Below are 23,132 nucleotides of genomic sequence, written 5' to 3'. Positions count from 1 at the left end.
TCCACCAAAGGTATTTGAAGAACTTATTTATCCAGGACTTGACTTCAGCCGAGTATGTGCTGATCCGTGACCTGGATGGTTATTTCAGCACATGGCGTTGCACATCCAGTATGCCTCTCGCTATGGCCATAGCGCCTAAGCACGTGCCTATACTCCAGCATACCGGGAAGCTGAAAGACATTCGGTTAGAAGTTTACACGCTGGTTACTTGGCCCTCAATCAGAAAGAGGTTCTAAGGGTTTTCTGCTCCAGGTATGCCCCGTTGCGAACGCGTTGGCACAATGAAGGCACCCGCGACGGCATGAGTTGCCCGTTGGCGACCCTGCAGCGCGCATGCAAGGTAATGCTTAGAGGCCCCGTACCGTAATTACCTCTGAAAGGCTGTCACTCAGCGGCCGCCTTCCCCAGTGTGGGAAGTAAATTAGCCCTGGTTATCCTGCACGACCCGTGACCCGCAGAGCCTGCTGATTGACAGGCCGGGGGAGCCGACCTGTGGTCAGGAGCTGCCAACCTGCCAGAGACGGAAGCCTGGTCCTGGGGCCCGGTGTTAGTTGCTGAGGTCGTTTGACCTCTCAGTGTTTTTTCTTTTCTCCCTCCTCACTTCGTCGTCTTCGTCTCCTTCCTCCTCCTCGTCTTCGTCCTCCTCCTCCTCCACCTCCCAACCTTTAGTTGCGTCCTACTGTGCATCGTTTTACCCGCAACGTGCTTTCGTTGGTACGTCGGTCGTTGGTCCGTGTTTGCGCAGCTGCCAGTTTAGCGGTCGCGTACGGTGCTGATTTGATGTTTGACAGAGCGCCTGTTCGGCTGGCGGCATCTCGGATGCATATCATGAGTGGCAAGTGATATCGGAACCAGCCTTTTTCACCAACCCTCATTGACGTATGGTCAAGCACAACTTCCATACATGACATGAATGAGGCCTTCATTCAGCAGGGCAGTGGAAAAGGGCTGCATTTATTTAATATTTTATATAAAATAATAACTTTATCCCAATTTTGCTGTAAAAATATGTGAATTACAACTTCCTTTTCTCTTCATCCACGTCTGTGCCCAAAATTTAACAGCGATCGTAAAAACAGCACACACACACACATTTAGCAATGTTTTGTATCGTTGGAATGGTCTTTTTTTTTATAAATTGTCAATTTATTTAACAGCTATCATGAATTTGACAACAGGGTTCATATTGAACCCACATGTAACATGCACTCACTAAGCTCTGTTGACTTACCCCCAGAGCCATTGCAGCTGTAGGGAAAGGGTGACACTGCCTCGAAGGCACATGTTCTGCTAAGCTCCGCAAAGCCTGTCGGATAATTAGAGCTTTCGTGAGTATTTTGCCAGGTCACACATTCAAAGGAGAAACAAGACCAACGGTCCACAGCTTTAGCCAAAGGAGGGAAACACACCTGAGAGGCACATCCACCGTGGAGATGGAGCAAATGAAAGCAGCTCCAGTACAAGAGCGAGATGGACTGAAGACTGTGAGAGGTGGTAATGGCAATTTGGGAGAGCCTCCGTTCACCAGTGGACAGTTTAAAGTTGATTTTGTTTAACCACGTGAACACCCAAGAGACCAGGATAGTCTCATCTGCAAGTGACCTGAGGCATCAGTGTGCCAATAGGGTGGCTGATTGCTGCTGTGTGTAATCCCAATTGAGCGCGCAAATTTTTTGAATGTTGCAAATTTGGTCCCTGATGCCGTCCAAACAATGGCCTGCTCACGCGAATGACATCAGGGGATCGTTAACGTCCGCTGTGACGTAGCCAGCGCTTGATATTATGGTTATTGAAGCCGCAGCCATCATCATCAGAGTGGCCGCTGGAGTCTAAACGTGAACCTCTACAGCAAGCGGTGAGTGTGTTCACCGCTGGCCCACGTTACCGCCATCAGCCATGGATAGACCATGGGTGTCGACGAATGCTGCTTGCAGTGTCCTGGCATTGTCTTAAGGAGTGATGTACGATCACGATTAGAGCTGAATGAATCTTGCAGGAATCGTATTCAATTCCGATGATTGCACCCTGGGTAATTCCTGCAGGCATTGTAATTCTGCAAGGGATGATTCCCAGGGATATTCCTGCCGTGGAAGGCTCGATGTGTCCTGGCTGTGCCTTTGGCTTGAGTCGGTACCATGACTGGACCATCCTCCACGAGGGGGTGTAGGCCCCCCAGGCCCTACCGTCTTGCCCAAACAGAATCAGAATATTTATTCATTCCGGAGGAATCCGATTAGCTATGAAGCTATTTTTCACAGATGTACAGTAGGGGCAGGTTAGAACGTTACAACAACAAACAATACAAAAACTTGAGAGTGCAAGGCACAAGAACGGTAAACAAAACACCCAAACACATACAAATAAAACTAAACCATCCCCATCCTTTCAGGAAAAGCCCACTGAGGTATTAACTTTATTTTCAGAAGCGACCTGGCCACAAATGATTGCTCAACAAAGTGGCTTATCATTAGGACATTTGTAGCAGCATCCGGAGTCGGGATGGAATCGAGGCCAATTCTGCACACCAGGCATTGGCCAGGGGTTTCCAACGGCGATTGTGATTAACCGGCCGGCTGGTATTGACCCGAGTCGTCATGGAAAACATATTACTGAGTCATCGGCGGTATTCAACGAGGCAAATGAGGCCCCCGTGGAGGCCCCCTCTAGCTTCTTACGCTTTGGCGGCCACGATTCCGCTAGGAACTTATATTCAAGTTCAAGTTTATTTTTGTTGAAACAGCTGGGAATTCAAGGGACGAGGATTTAGTCTAATTTGCAAAGTTGACCCGGGTCACCGAAACAAACGTAAGGCGGAAAGGCAGCAAACACAAAAATCAGAGAAAAAACACAGCACTCTCTGGAGAAATAAAAAAGGGTTCACAAACACGAATCAATGCCATTTAATATCAGATTCTAAGAAGTGAATCACCCAGTTCTAGGCGTGATGCCTGTATACAATTGTGCATCAACATTGTATTATTTCGTATTCATATTCCTTTATATATACGCACGCACAGATATAATTTACATATAGATGCATAGACCTACTATAAAATGCTATAAGCATCACAAATATAAATTGTTTCCGAGTCTTTACATGTCAGTTCATTGTACACCTGTTTGGCTGGCATGATTTGACTCACATCACACATTCACGCTCACACAAAGCTGTTGGTACAAAGGGGTTAGATGTAAATATAAGGGCACGACAAATATTTCGCACTGGAATTCATTGACATTTACGAGCAAGAGATTGTTTGCAAGAGGACATCTAAACACACGTATGCATATATTTCACCCTATAGTCCAAAATGCAGCCTCTCAATCAAATGGAACATAAAAAAAATATCCTGCAGCATAGCCAGACGTTAAATTGCCCTTGTGAAACGATTCTTTATTTTTCTCTAAACCTATTTCTATTTGTTTTTGTGTCTGAACTTCACACGCTCGAGAAAATGTGCAAGAATGACGTGTAAATGGATAGGACTTAGAGATCCAAACTTAGCTACTCTATCGAGATAGTGACAAAGACGTGTGATGCAGTTCGCACAGCACGGTGCGTTAGGAACTAATGAAAACCATTGAATTGCCTTTGCGGGGGGTGGGGGGCGGGGATGAAAGGGGGGGGGGGCATTGTTGGGAATATATAAGGAGAGGTGGGTGGGTGCTGGTTGATGTTTAAGTGAAAACCACGCATGCCTCTATTTTAAAATGTGCTCGGAGGAAGCTCAACTCTTTATTGAGTATAATAATACATGGAAGGGTTGCTAATGAAGAAAAGTTTAACGTTTCTACTTTGATAATGGTGCATCTGTCACCAGCAAGTCGACAGAATGTGGGATGTTGTGATGTCAACATCCGGCAGATATTTGCATAGAAATTTGGCAGAAAATCGGCATTCCAGCACAATTCAGGAATCGGCAGAATTCAGGAATGGGTTTATTTGTGAGATACCACTTGGTTACAAACGACCTCAATAATAACAAAAACATCGCGAAGCTAAAAACTGAAGCTGTAAAACAAAGGTTCAGTATCTTAAATTCTGTGTTGTCTTGCCCACTGCTTTGTAACCCAGCCACCTGGTGTGGACCATCAGTTTCAAAGACAATGGATCTATTAGCAGAGCATGTTTGTTTTCATGGTTTACCACATGTTAATACCAACTCGATGCCTTGCAATAGGTGTCTTATATATAAGCTCCAAGCTTGGCAGTGTCTCATTCTTCACCTGAAGACGGCTGCTTGCGTTGTAGCCGAAACGTCGTGGGAATTATTTTATTATGTTTTATTTTTATTATTTTATTACTTCCCTTCTACGTGACTTTACCGAAAGAACCAAGAAGATGTCTAATTGGTGTTTGAACATCTTAACGCCCGTCGTGCTATTGCCAGTAAGTGTAAAGCCTCTTCTTCTTTTCATTGTGCAGTTGTATATTCGGACATTTTATCATCCCTAACCTTATTCCGTCGTATAAAACCGCTGCCGATTTAGACGGGCGGCATAGCGCCCTTGTCAGCCCCGCTATCCGTGGTACCGCACCGCGGCCCGGCGTGATTAAACCGTTACGGGGCTCGTCCGTCACCCGACAAGAAAAACACCAGCCACCTCGGAGCGCCGGGGTCACTCACCCGGCACTGGGCCCAGCGGCCACGTGAATGGAAACAACTGGCCTAAGGAGCACAAAGCGCTCCTCGTTAGCAGCTTATCGATAACCCAACGCCGGTTCGCGTCTGCGGGACGCGCAAACGGAGTCCTCGCTGCTAACAAGATGCTAACGGGCGCTCACAAAATGCTGACGAGCGCCAACAAAATCCAACGGTTTCACCGTGTCGCGCGGTGCACTCGCACTATTACACTGTCCATTTTCATTTACCTTTGCACGTTAATTTTAGTCAAGGTACGTTGCGTGTTAAGTTATTGGGTGAAATTAGGGGTGGAACGGTGCGTTGGTTTATCTCTCTAAATATTGATTATGAAACTCGTGCTGATTTATCGAATGGTGTGCGTGTACGAATGGATTTTTGTTTTATAGAGTCGTGTTTGTCATACTAATTTGTTCACGTCACCCCTGCAGTCACTGGAGGCAGCACCGTTCACTGTTGTGTTGACGCAAGTGTTGATTCCTGAATTGAATAGCAACTGTGAATTGCACTGTCATCAGGGTATGGGGGGAGGGGGGCGTGAATTGTTCCACACCTCGTGTGAATATGAATCCGTTTGTTTTGGCAAGTGCAATGCCCATGTCTGGTTTGGCTTCCATAATAAATGTGTTTAGCCATGTTGGTTGTTGAGGTTGTTTCGGCATATTTCCCCACGCTAGTCCAGTGCATGGTTGCTGAATCGGGGGGGGGGGGGGGAGGTCTTGACCAGTTCAGATGTCACTTACCACCGATATTAGCCTTGGCTGGGAATTGGTTACCAAGTGCAGAGCACAGGGCGCTAACCAGACCGCTGCAGTAGTTCTTGGTTGTAAATTTAGTTTGTTGTAAATCATGATTTTCATACAAATACTGTAGAATTGTCGACTGTAATATGCCCAGTAAAAGCTGTTTCTTAAAATAATGTAATATTTCCAAGCGAATTGATCTATAGTCGAGTAGCAGAGTTTGCATGATAGCGCACGGACCATTGCACCCACCACTCCACTCTAGCACATTATCGCATTTCACAAAACATCAGCGGCACACATCGTGCAGCAATTCTAACAGCATAGGCCACAAATACACAATGTGTCATCACTGTTACAGAGCTCGCTAATCGCACACAACACACAGCACAAAGCATTCAGCAGTGTATATCATTAGTCTTCAATTTGCAAACACTTTTCTTTGATGGAATGTAATGATTTTTTAAACGTCAATTATAAATCAGTGCCTCGCTTCATAATACATGCAGCTGCTTTTTGTTATTGATTGAAATTGTACACAATGCTGATGTTACATTTTGGGTGCTCATAATCTATAAGCAAGACAGGACAAATAGGACATAATATAATAGAGGCGGTTTAAAACGAGACCAAAAGGACTTGGTTCTTAATCCGTTGCACAGAATCCGTTACAATTTGTTAAATCACACCGTAGAGTCATGAATTTAATGAATTCTTACATCCCTGGTATTTGGTATCAGTATGGACATGTGTGTTGCTGCATAGGTGCTTTATTAGTGCTTGGGTAATTAGAAGAAATAATGATTCATACTTTGTTTAATCTTCCATTACATTGAACAACTTTAAAATATAACCATTTATCATATTTTTACAAATATATAATGGTAATGAGTTCAAGTGTCTGATGCTACCGACAAATGCACCATCACGACAATCATTCTGAAAATTGTCACCAGTGATAGGAATGGCGGAGCGTGAGGTCATTTAGTAATTTCTGTCTTCATCGCATCACGCACCACCTTTCTTTCGGGGACACCGAGATTCTGGCCCCATGGAATGTGTGTGTGTGTATGTGTCTGTCTGCTGCCCTTTGAACTCTCTTCTGACTGTTACTGAGCAGGTTTCCTTACTTTGCAAAGAGCACCTGTGGATGCTGTGCGCGTGATCTGTGCGCCTTGGACCGTGATTTATTCTGGCATGCTGTTGGAATTTTCTCTCCATGCCGCATTTCTGCTCGCGTTCCTTTTCTCGGTGTTTGTTTGCTTAGCGTAGCACCTCACAGGTTAAATGTCCCACCAGGTAAGTCGCCGTTTGGTGTCTTGTCACGGAAAAGTTTTACACCTTTGCTTGCAGTTTGCCCGTTTTTTAAAGAAGTGTGTAAATAAGTCCTGTGCTTTTCAAGCGAGCTTCTATTAATTAAGCAATTGCCGATGACGATTGTGACATATAAGTTGGTCACGAAGCTTATTTTTATCTCTACCGCTAAACAGAATCCACATTTAAGGAGTTCATGGAAATGACACTGGCCTCTGTGGCATTTTATACGACATTGGCGCAAGTGTGAGATTTTAATGTGCCGTTAAACAGTGTTTATGGCACGGTCGCTTTGAATGCGGAAAGAAGGGAGTCTATGATGTCGGTACAAGCCATTACGTGAATGATAAAGTAATTTCTCAACATTAAAGAATAAAGCCGCCTTTGCTCCGACAGCCGTGCCGGACTCGCTCAGCGCGGCCATTGAAAGCTCCCGTTTTCATGGTTAATTTGAGCCCGAGCTTTCAAGTTAAGAAACGTCTCGCGCACAATCGCTCCAAGTTGATAAATCGCCGTTGCCGCCGAGGCGCGCCCATTCTTCTTTGTGGACACTCTGCGGGGGACAGTTTGAAACTGCGTTTGAAAAGTTCACAAATCATCGGGAGAAATCCTTTTTCTAGTGCCCACACATGGACCTGTCTGTTTCCCTCAAATACGTTTGTATTAATGTGTGGTGGCACGTTCTGTTTGGCTGAAGCACCCAGTCTTCTATTCAGGGGTTGTGGTTCGTCTCTTAGGATCCACAGTGACAATGTGGGGTTTTTTTTATTTTGACGATTCCAGCCCTTTGTCAACCTACTTCTGGATGAAGGTCTCCCCACGTTGTGTCCGCCATGGGAGTTTGATCATACTTGACCATGCTTGTCAGTGCTGGTTTGGGGAACGGGAAAGCCCAGGACTGGTTTAAATATCGCTCTCCATTTATGTAAAGCGTCGCAAGGAACGCAGGTCGCTGGGTTCGTGGCACAGTGCGCTAATCTCTGCGCCACCGCTGCACCCCGGTGTAAAAGGCATTGTGGGTATTGCTCGTAATGTATCCACGCCGTCAACTTAGTGCTCTCACAATCTCATTAACTTGTATGCATGGATGTTGAACTTTATTTTGCACCGTACGTAGCCAACCGTGATAATCGGAGGTGCAGGGGAAGGACAACAAGTTAAACACAAAAAGCAGTTAAAAAGAAATGAGTTTTCAATAGAGATTTGAAAGTGCATTACTGCAGTGGCTTCCTAATATCGGAAGGAAGGGCATTGCAGACGGCCGCAGAAGCGCATCTGAAATTGCGCCATGCAATGACCATCTTTGTTCGATGGTGATCCAAACTTGCATTGCAGAGCAAGAGTTACGACACCTTCCCATGTTTAAAATACTTTTTCTTCTCATTATACGATTCTCCAAAGAGATTACTGCTGCTCCACGGTAGATGACACCTCAATATTTGTGCACTCGCGCTTTCATCTCTCGCGTCGTCAGCGCGCGAGCGCCTGGCGCGCGTTCGCGAGGGGCCCTCCGTGCGATCGGCGCCCACGCCGTTCTGATGAAGCGCACGTTCGGCTCCCCGATCCCCGCGTGCTTCGCGGAGGCGTTGGCGGCCACAGCGAGCCCCCCCGGCGGGCACCGCTCGGCGTCCCCCCGTACCGCTGTGGCGCCGCCGTCCTCCGGCGTGGGACGCGGAGCCGGACGGGTGCCACGGTTTCGCGTGTTCCATCTCGCCCGCGCTGCATGAGATCGCCTGAACAGACAAATAAATAAGCAGCTCTCTGCGTTCGGCAAAAATACCGTGGCCTTAAAAGGAACAATACATGTATTCTTGGCAATGATTCAGGCCCTTCTTTGTTACACGCACATAAAATGAAATCACATGTACTGTGTGTGTTAATCTTTTTTTTATTAGCTGGTTGAGCGTAAGCCCCAAGGCCCAAATCTCCCAGCGGCCAGCAATGAGCAGCACTGTTAGAAGATGTAAGAGATAAGAGCTCACACATTTCTTAATTTTTTAGACAGGTAGATAGATACATTCCAGCCATTCTTAGTCCACCATTGGATGAAGGCCTCTGCACGCAATGTCAGTCATGGCATTCTTTTTTTTTTTACCAAACTTTACCACTTTGGCCAGTGTAGGTGAATGAAGGGGGGAGGAGGGGAGAACCGGTTTCGATCCCCCAATTGGTGGTGAAAATTCTAAACATCCCTGGATATTTTGGCAAAACGTTATCGATTGCTCACCCATGTCTGGGCTAAAACTGAAAAAAATCTGCTCACTGTATTCTCGATTGTATCATCTTCGTCTCTCGATGTAGCTGACTGCCTTCTACTCTCATGGGAGGGATACTTCCTGGCTCAAATAAAAATGTACTAAATTGCGATTGTGGCCATTCAGTTGGTTAAGGATGATGACCATTACGATAATGTTGACAACTAAAACTTCAGATAAATAAATAATCCTGACCAACAATCGGTTTAATTGGCTGGAACGCACACCTGAATCTGGTTGCAGTTGTTGGCAGCGTCTATATAACATGACCTTTGGTCCTCCCTGTTATGGACATTCAATGTAAACTTATTTAGCCCTAGCCCATGCCCCCCTCTGCTTACCCTCAGTGACTTCATGCTGGGTGCGGTTCCATGAGCCTCTGCGTGCACTTAAGTGGTAGCTTGCAAGGCCTGCGCGTTAATACCTATTCTATTATACATTTAGATTTTACTAGTTAAGGCCCTCTGCGCTATATATCTCTTTTTCACAAGCAACCTGGCCACATATGATAATTCAACAGTGGCTTATCATGTGGAAATCTGTAGCAGCCAAATACTCTAAACGCGCGTTTCTAAATGTGGAGGGAAAAACTTGAGAACCCAGATAAAAATTCACACGACCACGGGGAGACCATGCTAACTCCAAATATACAGGTCTGGATCAAACCCACAACCTCCGACATACCAGGAGAGAGGTAGTTAACATCTCGCCACGGCAGCACCCACCTCAGTAATTCTCAATTATGCCAGAACTAATCACGTACAGAAATGTGCCAGTGTACGTAATGAAATTACCCTGTAATTAATGTACGTCGATTATAAATAAATGTCCTGTTTATTTAGATTACCGTTTTTGTTTGCCATTAGTTGGCCTTCCTTTGAACTAAGCATTCTTTAGATTATTGTTTTGTTGCTTTGTAGATTTAAAAACAAAAGTCACTCTGTTGATGATTCATATTTTTTGTTTGCATACATAGGATGGGAGCATTGGCACAGTGGTTAGCACGCTGCCCATCTAACCCGACCACCTTAGTTTGATACCCGGTCACGGCTGACATCAGTGTAAAGTGAAATCTGAGCTGGTCTTGGAACCCCAACTACCAACCCGGTCCGACCTGTCATGGTGATGTGTGGTCAAACCACTAATGACTGACCTGGCATGGTGAGGCCTTCACCCATAGGTCTCTAACGTATTGTTTGTATGCATGCATATGTATGCATGTATGAGGTGATGCATTATGCGTTCCTTAAATTCAAATTTTATTCAAGACTCACTCCTTCCTCGTCGCTTTCCCTTAAGTGTATTTTATCTGATTTAATCTCTGAATTTGTTTGTGACTATAGTTTTATACCCCCCTTGAGTGGGGTGACAATACATATGAAATAAAACTTTTTTAAAACCTTTAAATTGAAATGCACATCCAGGACTCGTGCAAGCAGCAGTGGTCCTCTGGTGATGCCTGCTCATTGCGGGTTTCTGCTGGGCGTTGCAATGAGCGAATCGCTCAAAGTGGATTACCCGCAATCATCACAATTCACCGTCGGGATTTGTTTCAATAATCGATCATTTGTCGTCTTGTTTGTTACTGTCTCGTTTGTGTGACCATTTTAACTTCCCCCCCACCTCGTATCAGTCGTACAGATCCGTCGGCTGTTGTTATCATTTTTACACGTTATTTACGTAAATCGTAAACGATCGGTTCTCCCTCGCACACGTGCGCGCGAACTAGATGACGCGTGTATCGCTAATGTCAAAATGTTGATTAAACGATGCGTCCGTTGTACGTACGCGCCCCGTGTTTACACGATCGCGACCGACGCGTGTGCGTGTATCTGGTCGCGTTTCTCCTCAGGGCAAGGTGGCTCAGACCGCCTGCATGTCCGCGAGCAAGCACCTGGCGTCGAGGCTCCTGCAGCAAATCCTGGACGTGGAGGTGAAGCAAGTGACCATGGGGGCGATCCAGCAGTTCAACCTCGACCTGGTCCAGTGCGAACGTGAGTGGGCGCCGGGCGACGTTCGGGAGGCACGGGGCGAGCGGTTGTGGTGATGACAGCGCTGGGTAACGCAGGATGATGTGGGGGAATGCTGGGTAATGCAGGGAAACGCGCGTTAACGTGGGGGAATGCTGGGTAACGCGGGGTAATGCTGGGGAACACGGAGTGGGGGGGGATAGCTACCTGTCGACGGCGCAGGTTAAGTGTGAACGCAGAGGGAATGTGTATGTGCCCTATACATGGCGTTGCTTAACTAATCGTTTAAAAAATATTTGGTGATGCTGCATCCATCGGCAATGGTGCAAAAATTCGACACATTTTCGTTAACAACCCTGTGTCCTTAGAAGGAGAAATATATTGCAGGCTACGTTTCGGACAATGGCCCTTCTTGGACTTACTTTTATTTTGGGCCTTTTGCAAAGCACATGATGTGCTATCTACGTAAGGGAGTCGGTGACATTTATTGAGTTTAAAAGGAAAAGAGTAGAAATGAAATGGTACGTTTGAACTTTTAAGGCAGCATTGTAGTCTGGTTTATTCATCAGTACAAAACCTGTTTGATTTTTGCAGCTATACTTTTTTAAAGTCTTCAATTTATGAACGAGCAACCGATGTATTTTCCACCACTTTATTAAGTTACATTTTGATACGGAATGGAAAAGTTGAAATGCTTTGAGGGTATCACGGTGGATTTAAAAAAAAAATCTGGTTCCAAAAAAGTAACTTTGCACATTCCCCTTATAGATCAAAGGCCAAAAATGAGTGTAATCTGAACTAATTGAACCGCTCCAAATGGAGCAGTGGTTAGCGCGCTACTCTACGAACCCAGTTACTCGAGTTCGATTCCCGCTCACGGCCACCAATGAGCAGTGATGATTATCTGAACTGGGCCTGGGCCTCCCCTAGATTAACTCGGCCTCAAATGAGTACCTGGTATGGTGTGTAAACATTGCCACTGGGGATACAAAGGTGGTGGCTGGGCGTAGTGCTGGCTACCAAACTCCTCATGTGCCGTGCCGGCCTTCGTAGGTGCTCAAGAACAGCACTTGCCCCAAAAGTCTTGTTTAGGCTATACGAGCAGGTCTTTGTTGTGAACGCCGAAATAGACGTTAATGATTATTACAGTTAGAGAATGCATTGAGCTGCCCGGTTGCACGTGGTGCAAGCTGGCGGTGATTAGAGGAAACAAGACATGGCCAATGGAGACCAGCCTTTCACTCAGAATATCTGATTACGCTTTGCGGCGTGGGTCTGAAGGAATTTTTACAAAAATGGTTAAAAGAGAAAAAAATGAGAGCGTTTGATGTGAAAGGGCCCCCCCTCTCTCCCTTTTCCGTTCTTCCGCTTGTGTAATAACGTGCAGCTCTTGTCACTCGCGAAAAGAGGGATGCGATTGTTCAAGATCAGTTTGTGTATCCGCCGGTTGCCACGGAAACTCCTTCAACACGGTGCGAGGACACGTGCTGCCTCGACGTCGTTAATAGCTACGCGAACATTCGTAGCGGCGTAAGACACCGTCCCTCGTCAGGCGTTCCGTGATCAATCCGCAGCTGGATGAATGGCCTCTCCAAAGCCGTCGCCATCTCTCGCGGTCCTGCGTTGCAACAATCCATCCGGCGGATGAGCTTGATTTAATCACTCCGTCTCCGTGACAGGTGTGCTGTCGGGTGTGTTTCCTCCTTTGGCTGCCACTACGTCGTTTTTTCCAACCGCCGGTCAGCGTCCCTTTTTGCAGCGTGGGTCCTGCCTACCTGCCCCCAAGCCCATTTACTTTATTTAACCCTTTCTCGTTCTGACATGACTGCAAGTGACAGGGTGGGTCCCCTTCAACGCTGAATCTCGGGACGCGCAAGCGGTTAGCGTTCAATTTATTTCTAGAGGCATAGCGTCGTTTTTAAAGACATTCCACTCACCGCAGAGAACTGTAGCGACACGACCACACTGATGATAGCTGGTCCCAAACTGTGCCACACGCCCTCCCGCATGGCTTTGTGGTAGCCTCGTTACCGATAAAGTTATTTTTATTTTTCTTTCAATGACGTACACGTATACATTCGTGTACGTCATCGGAATGGAATGGGAAATAAAACTGATGACGTACATGCACGTCATTATGAACGGGAAAGGGTGAAGAGTCAATATGGAATTACAGTTCCAAAGAAGAACACGTGGGTTAGAGGATGTCTGTAATTTAAAAAGCATAATTTTGCCTGTTAAGATAAGCAAAAGGCTTTGATGACTTTACAATAAACCACATGAGTAGCTATTAAAGTTGTATTTTTGATACAACTTTAACCTACATTGAAGTGTTTATAATCTGGCTCAAATTTTTTTATGTGATGATAACGATCCAAGCAGGTTCTTGTTGAGAAAGGGACGTGTGATTTCGCACAATCACGTCCACCCATGTGCACAGGATGGCAGCAAAACAAATCCCCCCACTGTTCTTGTTATTAGACAATGCATTTATTTCATGGTGATATGAACGGGATGCTTTAAATAGTATTTGTTGTGGTGTTTCTCACAGTAGGCAGTTATACATATACTTACTTTTGGCTCAATGCAACATTACAGGCATATTTATTTGTGCATGTACATTATGTGTATATGTACGCATGTTAATATTGATATATATAGCCTATGCTTTTTGTGTATGCATTATACATTTCTAGACCATACACATGTATAATGACAATAATGTATAGCCCTATCTCAATCCACTGCTGGATGAATGCTTACCGCATGCCCTATATATGCATTAAAACATAAGCAAGTGTCATGCGATTATTTAAATATCCATTGAGTCCCAATCATCCGTTTGATATAATCGATTTTTTTGAATTTTCTCTTTTAAAACCATACTACTGGCAGCAGTGACGTGAGCAAATAAACTGTAGGACTACACCACCACTGCCCTGAAAAAGTGTGTCCCCTTCAAAAGTCGGAAAAAATATTTTTGCACGACTGTTGTTCGCTTTCAAATGCATACGTGATGCAAGTCGGAAACGTATTTCTTCCCCCACTTCAATAGTAATCGGAAACCCAGTGTATCTGGCCAACTGTGAAAGAGGGGCAAGGAACGGGGGGAGGGAGGGGGGGGGGCCCTGTCGTCACGCGAACCCCAAAAATCCCTCGCTCCCGCAGCCACGGCAAGAAAAGCTCTTGCTGACCGTGCGGAGCGCCCGGGCCTGCGCCGGACAAGTTTAGATTGATGGCTCGTACTACAAACGAACCGCGAGCCTCGACAAGATCTACGCCCTTTGTAGCCGTTCGCAATGTAACCAGCAGGTTTGATCAGCAGCCCGTGGCCAGCCGCAATAGCCCCTTTTCAGTTCCACTGCTCGGCAGGTTAAGACACACGTGATTGATGGCCTTCACAACAGAATGCCGGGCGCCGCTGTGATTTGTTATTTTTTTTATACCCCCCCCCCCACCTTTTTTTAAATTTTCACTTTGTCGCGAGGTCGTCTTGTACGTTAGGACGTTTTGTCTGCCGCGGTGGTTGTGATGTTGCATTTGCTGAGGCTTTTGTTGACCGCAGATTGGCACTACTTTAAATGCGCTCTTGGTTGATTTTGTGAATGATGGCTGAGGAAAGCGGTAACTAGCGGTAACTTTATGAATGATTAAATCCGGCGGTATGCGTGCACGCATTCGCACGTTCAGTTAAAGAAGGGGTTATTTTCGCGCAACGTTTCTGCAAAGTGAAATTACCGTAAAGGTAAATGTTCCTCATTGTCCTTCGGGAATAGAGCACCGGTTGTGGAGGATGGGTCTAGAACTACTTTAGTGCCTCTGTTTAATAGCAAAGAGGCTAAAGATCATGGACCCTTATCTCTGGAATTGGCTGCGTGCAATTCTTATGTGATGCGAGTTTTCCGAGATTTTTTTCTAAAATTAATCAACCTGATAATTTGCTTCACCATAATATGATTTTTGCGATGAGCATGACTTTGATAAACATCTTACGTTTGTAAATACCCTGATCATAATTCCAAAAATACAATTTGCATAATTGATCCTTTTGAAACCGGGTGCAAAATTTGCTTTTAATTACGTAACATTGGCGATCCCATTACAGTTCTAGATTTGAAGCTTTCGTGACTGCAAGGAATCACGTAGGTAAAACATTGATGTTTTACCTACGTGACTTTACCGAAAAAACCTAAGAATATGATCCCATTACAGGTTTGTGATTTTACATTTTTTTTTAGGTCTGTGCATTTGATTTGATAAGTTATCGCTTGCTAGAAAAAACTGATCATCTCATTACCTCTATCCTCGTGCATTACAAACTTAGCAGTAGAAATATTCAACCATGTATTTGTTAATAGAATGAAATGACCTTACATCAGAACTCGATGTGTACATATATGTAAAATAATGCACAGTTGAGAATTCGTTATCAGAATCTTTATTTAGACTGATGTCCAGTTAGCCCTCATTGGAGAATTTCGAGCCAAGGAAGCACAGACGCTGCAACAGCGCATCACTGTCCCCCATGTGGGCAGCGAGCATTGATTGATAACGAAACGGAGTTAAATTGTAACGGGAAATCTGAGCATCTCCTCCGAAATGGCCTTAAAGGGTGGCAATTATTTATGCGTAGTTCACATTGAGGAAGTTTATCGATTTGATCGCTGGCCGAAAACACATTTTCTTTGCTACAATTACATCGATATAGGCAGATGGTTCTAAAATCGAAGTGTAACCATCGACCCTTTCAGATTGATAGAAAGCCTTACGTGAAATAGCATAATTAGCTCAGCCAGGATGAGCCACTGAACTAACTACAGTTGTGACAAAAACTAAAACACGTTTTGAATTTAGCGAAATTCCTGCCAGTATTTGTTCTTTTTTTTCTAAATTTGCTTTAAGCAAATAGATGTTTGGCAACACACTGTCAAGAGTTTTCACGATTTGGAGACGCCGTGCCCTCGTTTCACGCCCGTGTATTAACCCTTTCCCATTACAATGACGTACGTACACGTCTCCCATCCTACGTCATTGGTTTTTCTTCCGGAACGGGAAAGAGTTAATATACGCAAGCTTCAGATCTCAAAACTCCTGCAATAAATAAAATCACTTTATTGGTGCTGATTCTCCCACAAGGCCATGCGGGAGGGCGTGTGGTACAGTTTGGCGCCAGCTATCATAGAGTGCACTTGTGTGGCTACAGTTATTTACGGTGAGGACAATGTCTTTTAAACAATGGCGCTACGCCTCTCTAAATAAAATTAAAGACGAACCGCTTGCACGTTCCGAGATTCAGCGGGGAAACAAGATCCACCCTGCAACTTGCAGACGTCTTGGAATGGGAAACGGTTAATGAGCGACGACGTCGCACAGATTACTCTGTATCCACGGTCCAAATCTTCCTGGGCTCACAGGAGCAATGGGTGAGCCCACAGGGAACTAAAGAATAACTATGAATGATGAGTTCTATGCTCCGAGGACGTACTCATCCGCGACTCGCTGGCACAATAGCCGCGGCGGACTCCATGCTGCTAGACGGTGTACAGCTAAATCAGATTGATGGCGTGTACACACTCAGCTTCCTATTAGCATTAGGCCTGTCCAGGTTGATGGATGGGCCAGCCAGCAGGGAGTCTCAAGTTTGGAGTCTCCGGTGCTGCCTGTGTGTGTGTGTGCCCAGAGAGTCTGCGGGCAGGGAGGTTGAACGGGCCGGGAAGGGTGGGTTGGGGTGGTGGGGGGTGGGGGGTTGGAGGGTGGTCGTCCCTGGGACGGTCAGGGGAAGAGGGGCAGCACCAGGCGAGGGGAAGTGAGAGCATTCGTCAGTCTGCCGTATTCTTAGGGCCGCGTCTCTCTCCCTGTGGCCACCGCCGGCGTAACTCAATCCGCGCTTACAAGCGGCGAGCGACCGTGCCTTCTGGCGCGCTCCGTACAGCAGGCCTGCGAAATCCATCAGAAAACAAGTAGCAGCACGTTGGGAATAAAAAAAAGCCAATTCACCTGGCTTCCCCCCCCCCGTTGGTGGGGGGGGGGGGTTTCTAGGAGTTTTGAGATCTCCGATGCACGGTTTTATTCAAACGGCACGGTGCACTTATATCACCCTCTGTTTTTACGGAACGATTTTATAATCCCGAGAAATCCGCGTGGGGAATTTATTTGGCCGCCAAATTTCTTTTTTTCTGCTATAATTCACGGTTGAGCGATAGAAGTGTCAGATGTTTAAAGGAGTGGATGAGTTTGATGAAGTGATTGTAATTTATCTGCGTGTGTGCGGTGTGTGTTACGCAAACTCCTATGAGGGGAAGTGGAGAAGAAGCAACCGATTTAATTAATGTTTGACTCCCGGATGTCATTTTATGCAGAGGTTAGTTTAAAACATATTCGAGATTCCACATTTTTGTTGTTAGGACCTGTCTATGCTTCCGAAAGCTATACATTTGATATCACTGTTGTGGTATCGGGGATAGTTTTCTTGGGAGAAGTAATATGGGATTTATTTTTTAAATAAACCACAATCCAATATACATTTTGAAGTCTTCATCATTACACCATATTTCAAACATTCAGTTGCATCTCACATCTTATATACCTTGGTTATATGAAAAAAATCCATTGCGTTGTTAATCATGTGTAAAAAAAAATACACATTCACTCAAAGTTAGTTATGTTTATGAATAAATATGGGATAAGAAAATGTTCCCAAAATACGGCAGGGTAACTGTCATTCTCAATCATTGTTGCTGACCCTTATATGCAGTATATGAATGTGTAGTCGGGGCATATCTTATCAGCGAAGGCAACCTATTTTTAAATCCTTTATATTAAGTTCACTTGCGCGCTTGCTTGCGCGCTTACGACCGTGCAAATCTTTCAGTCGTTTTTTAACCCACTTCCCGTGATCCAATCGAGCTGACATTTTGCACACAGACTCGTTGTGCGTGACAATGTATTTTCATGAAAAAAAATTTCCAAAATTTTACACTTTTTAGGAACATTTTTTTTATATTTAATTACCAATTGCTTAATGGTGGCAGGCAATCATCTGACCCATAGGTGGCAGCCATCTCTAGCCACCACGCATATAAAGGATTTATAGTGAAAAGCTTTGTTTTTACGGGTTAATTTTTTCCACACTTCTGGCTGACATTCTTAAATGGTTAAAAAAAATTAAATATCAATGTAATATACATATTAGTACTGGCATCAACGATCAAAATCTACCGTGATAACTCACCATTAAACGCTGCCTCGTAACAGAAAAATGTACATATTTTACGGCTGATATTGTATATGTTGGCTCTTCAGAGAGGTAGAGGGAGTGAAAGGGCAGAGGTTTCCTGACGTGTCGTCTAAGATCACACTTTTATACTGTGGGGGGGCATGAGATGGTTGACAATTCAACATGTTACGTTGGTTATCGTTAAGTAATAATATTCTTAACACTGCGCAATACGCAACTCGCGGAGGTGCATATATTACGATGTTTTCATCCGATTAAGGAATGTTTATTCGTGTCAACAACGCTCTTAAAGTAAACAAAAATACACGCATAAACCGATTGCAATTCCAATCATCATCAACATCCTCATGATCTGTTGTAAACGTAGTTCTACGCAAGATTTTATAGGTATGCCAAACCACGGACAATGTGCCTTTACAGCTGTCTGCCACCGTTTGTACAGTCTGCATTAAACCTTAAAGGTCAAGCGTGAGATGTACATCCACGAAAACGTGTAATTAAACCTGTCTGTGCACACTCTGAATTCCTGCAGTTAACCCTGTGTTGTACACCTACCACACAGTTAACCCTGTGTTGTACACCTACCACGCAGTTAACCCTGTGTTGTACACCTACCTGTAGTTAACCCTGTATTGTACACCTACCACACAGTTAACCCTGTGTTGTACACCTACCACACAGTTAACCCTGTGTTGTACACCTACCACACAGCTAACCCTGTGTTGTACACCTACCACACAGTTAACCCTGTGTTGTACACCTACCTGTAGTTAACCCTGTGTTGTACACCTACCACACAGTTAACCCTGTGTTGTACACCTACCACGCAGCTAACCCTGTGTTGTACACCTACCTGTAGTTAACCCTGTGTTGTACACCTACCACACAGTTAACCCTGTGTTGTACACCTACCACGCAGTTAACCCTGTGTTGTACACCTACCTGTAGTTAACCCTGTGTTGTACACCTGTTGTATATGTTGGTTATCAAAATTTGTTATGTTGTATGCGTGCGTGGGTGAAATTATGTTGTATGTGTGGGTTATGAATATTCAGTGAAAATAATAATAATCAAATGAAATTTGGCCAAATGTGTAATTATCCGGAAATATGTTAATTTATGTAATTATGCACATTTAATTATGCCAATTCGAGAGGTAATCGTAGTAATTATGCGAGTGGGTGTAATTATGATAATGCAAGTCGTTATGATAACCAGACCCCGCCTCGGTGACGAGGGTGGGTTATCGATCGGAATAAGGCAATTAATTGTATGCAGTTATGCAGGTGTGGTGTAAGTATGCAAGATTAACTTAGATTAACTCGGCATCGTTGTCTAGGTTCGTCTCATTCTCGCTTTAACATTCCCAGAGTGGGTATTCGTGGTTATATTTTAGGTCCCCGGTTCACCCCGTTATCGCTTTAACATTTACTGAGTATGTATTAGTGTGTTTATTAAGGTCACCAAGTTCAGATCTCAACGCAGAAGCAGATCTTATGCATAGATTTCAGGAAAGAATCACACAACCACTTCTGTATTAATCAATTTATTACTAATTCAACCTCAACTATGATATAGTATGCGAACTCTCAATCCCGGAACGTCAACACGGCATCAATACAGTATCATCAACGATTGTCTGATTTCACTTTGACAACGGCACATGGATCCCGCATAACGCGATGGTTGTTAGTGAGAGAGAGAGTCGTTAAAATATGCAAATACTATGCTAAGAAAAACCTTAACGTTAATGAATGATTACACTCAATATTGTTCACGCAGTACCGCACTCCTTATTGATCATACGCAAACCTTATCACGTTGTTAGCACCTTGGGTCACGGGACAGTTGAATATTCTGTAGAAGATGCGAGTACGTGCGGCGATTATGACTGAAAGATACTTGAAAGATTATACGGCGATAAAAAAAACACAATCAAAAACAGTTATTATTCTTAAAGGCACCAATCTCAACAGATACATCGGCAGGTTATCTGACAACAGAATGGCTCAGAGTAAGGGCCTGCGACGGTGCTCCTTTTCCGAAGATCGTTATCTTATGCCAAGTTTACTAATTGGGGACCAGATCACCTGATAAGGATCTGGTGGGCCACCACTCCCCACGTGAGCGTGGCTCGGCGGAAGGAGGTGCCAAGAATCAATTCGTATTGATGGATCTGTTGGGAATTTATGCGATTAAGAGTACAGCCCACTAAATATTAAAGATAAAAATTACGAATACACTTATAAACGACGGATGGCCATCACTCGGTCTCGTTGTGATGCCTTCACAGCCACGGATGGCTTATGGGTTCGAGTGTGTTTGAGTGGTAAGAGTTGTCTTGAATAGTCAGTGTTCGGAGTCGGTTCTTTATGTCAAACAGACGCCTGGTGGTCGTGTGGTGAGGGGGCGGTGCGCGTCATACGTATCAGTCGCTCCCCTGTCACCGTGGTGAACTGGTTCGGATGCCCGTTGATACGCTGTCGCAGTTCGGAACCCGGTCGGTAGGTGGCGCCCACAGCTCGCTCGCAGCGTGCAGTGTTGGGTCGTCGACCAGGGTGAGCACGGAGCCTCGTCGCCAAACTGCGACCCTCACCACTCCGGCGGCAGCAGAGACCTCCGACTCGGCAGAGGTTGACCCACGCAGGCCGAGTTGAGCTGTCAAGCGGGTCTTGCCCGCCTGCAGAGGAGATGGGGAGCCGCTTGAGTCGAGCCCCGAGAGCCGGCTCCGGTGAGCCGATCGAACTCGGCTGAGTCCCAGACGAGCTGAAGATGAGTCGAGCCGACCCGCTGGTCGCAGCTCGCTCCTGAGTCGACCCTCCCGGTCGAGCTGGTTTCCAATGCTCAGGGTCCTCTCTTTTATGCCGAAAAATCCCTTTGGATCCTGCCCACAAGGCGGGGTTTCTTTCGATTTTTGCTGTGTCAGGATCTGTCCGTAGGTAGGTGTGTCCATGTGTGTGTCCGTACGTCCGTATGTCCTTGTGTGCATCACCCACGGTATATTCCGTTGTCATACTCCCTCCATAAAATCCACGAGCAAACAATCAGATGTTACAAATTGCCTCGAAGTCGTCTCTCTGTCTGGGTGCGATATTATCTCTTGTCTGGCCTTCTTCATGAACCAAAACACAGACGTTACAAATCGTCTCATAGGCGTCTTTGTCCGTGTTGCACGACCTGGAGGGAGGGTCAACACTCCCTCCGACCCTCACCGACGCACAAAGAAATGGTTAAAAAGTTTTAAGTTAACATTTGTCCCTTACCATTTCACAGTTATGATTCTGTATGTAACCTAAGGTCTGTCGTTTCCCATCGTGGTGCTTGACTCAAGTGGAGGTGTTTCCCCGAGCGTATACACACTCCTATCCCGCGCTGCGGGGATACGGATCTCCCTTTCTCTCCGACCCTGGGTTTAACATCGCTCTTTTATTATGTATTTTATATTCGACCTGGTGGTGATTCATCCCGTTATCCTGGCTTTTCCATAAGTTTTACTTTTGTCTTTTCATGCATATGCTTATTATTATTAATTTATTTCCGATATCTTAGGTTAAGGGGTAAGTTTCTTGATCCTAGGAATTCGTATTCCTTGGTGTCTGCATGGTTACATAAGCGGAATATAGTTTACGGTGAATAGCGTTAACATTGATGTTATGTACGATATTATGTATTGTGATGTCTTTAACTTAACTTGTTTGTCAGGGCTTTACTGACATGAAGTTGCATTCCATAGCCCCGCAGTCTTTGCCCCACCCTATCTCTGCTCGCCGTTGTTGTTGCTGTCCAGCTGACGCCGTTAACTCAAGGCCTCATTAATTTCCGTCACTCCTTGTAGGTGAGGGCGGTTGAACCTTGGAGTCAGTTCTGGTTTTTGTCTGCCTGCTTCTTCTTGTGTCCCCTGACCCCGGGAGTTATTATTTCTACTTTTATGGCCTGTCGAAGCCCGACTCGCTGTTGCTGGGCTGGTGGGTCGCTGGGTTGGTGTCGTTCCCGGCTTTTTGCTTACGTTTGCAGTTCGCCGTGCCCTTAATTTCCTTCCCTCTTCAACCTTATATCGACTATTCGCTCCTGTCTGGGTGCGATTCAATTTTGACTTAGGAAGGTTCTGATTGTCATATGCTTCGGGTCGAGTTGTATAGAAAGTATTAAAGTATGGAAATAACATTTCATATTGACTTAATGATGGTGATGGTTCAGTAGGCGTAACTTGTGGCCTGGTTTAATTGGAGTGGGTGTGAATATCAATAACTTTAGCCTACCCTGTTGTTAAATTCCGACTTTAACGTTACTTTAATAGCAATACAGAATAATTGAGCTTTTTGTCTTAACTAGGCGAACGCGAACTTCTGGTGACCCCCGCAGCCTTGTTGTTCAGCTGAGTCTGCATTCTTGAGAGATATACAACACTCTTATTCTCGTCTCACTGTGGCCCTCCAACCTTCTGCTCTGGGAGTGTTATTCTTAATCAGCTCCCTCCCCTGTGCACACAGCCTTGAGCTGACCCACTTGCCTTTTTGGGTTTATCTTTGCTCCCTCAGCTGCAGGAGGACAAGGCGTGTTTCTACCTCCTCCCTGTGTGCACGTGTTCCAACTAGCTCGGAATCCCTAAACACACAATCAGTGATGATTCCTGGCTTTCTGTGGTTGTGATTTAGACAAAGGCGCCTCTGCTTCCTTCCATTGCCTTTGAGTTGACACTGCCCTATTATTCGCCCATGTGCTGAGGTCATAGAATTCGCTTTGACTTCAGTAATATTAACATTCAGTATTGGATTAGCAAATGGGCAATGGTTCATTGATGTAGCTCGCAGCCTGGTCTCCAATTTGAGCGAGCGCGAGGATCGATAATTTAGCCTACTCTGTTGTTGAATTTCGAATTTTGACGTTACTTTAAAACCATGCAGGATGGTTGGGCTTTTTGCCTTAACTATGTCTGGCTGACTCTCCCACTGTCTCTGCCGCCTGCACGG

At 45.2% G+C, this 23,132-nt stretch overlaps 1 protein-coding gene across 2 annotated transcripts in view; it reads left to right on the top strand.

Moving 5' to 3' along the window:
* Positions 1-23,132, top strand: part of LOC144717644 (exocyst complex component 6B-like) — a 151,711-nt gene that overhangs the window by 87,874 nt on the left and 40,705 nt on the right. For both annotated transcript variants that reach the window (XR_013585129.1, XM_078593168.1), the window contains exon 19: positions 10,808-10,949. Coding sequence is in view for 1 of the 2 variants with exons in the window: in XM_078593168.1 (XP_078449294.1) it covers positions 10,808-10,949 (142 nt within the window). In the remaining variant the exon portion in view is untranslated. The remainder of the gene's footprint in view (positions 1-10,807; positions 10,950-23,132) is intronic.

This window comes from Lampetra planeri, chromosome 4 (genome assembly GCF_965212315.1).
Source record: "Lampetra planeri chromosome 4, kcLamPlan1.2.h2, whole genome shotgun sequence".
Taxonomy (NCBI): Eukaryota; Metazoa; Chordata; class Hyperoartia; order Petromyzontiformes; family Petromyzontidae; genus Lampetra; species Lampetra planeri.
This window is presented reverse-complemented; position numbering and strand designations above follow the sequence as displayed.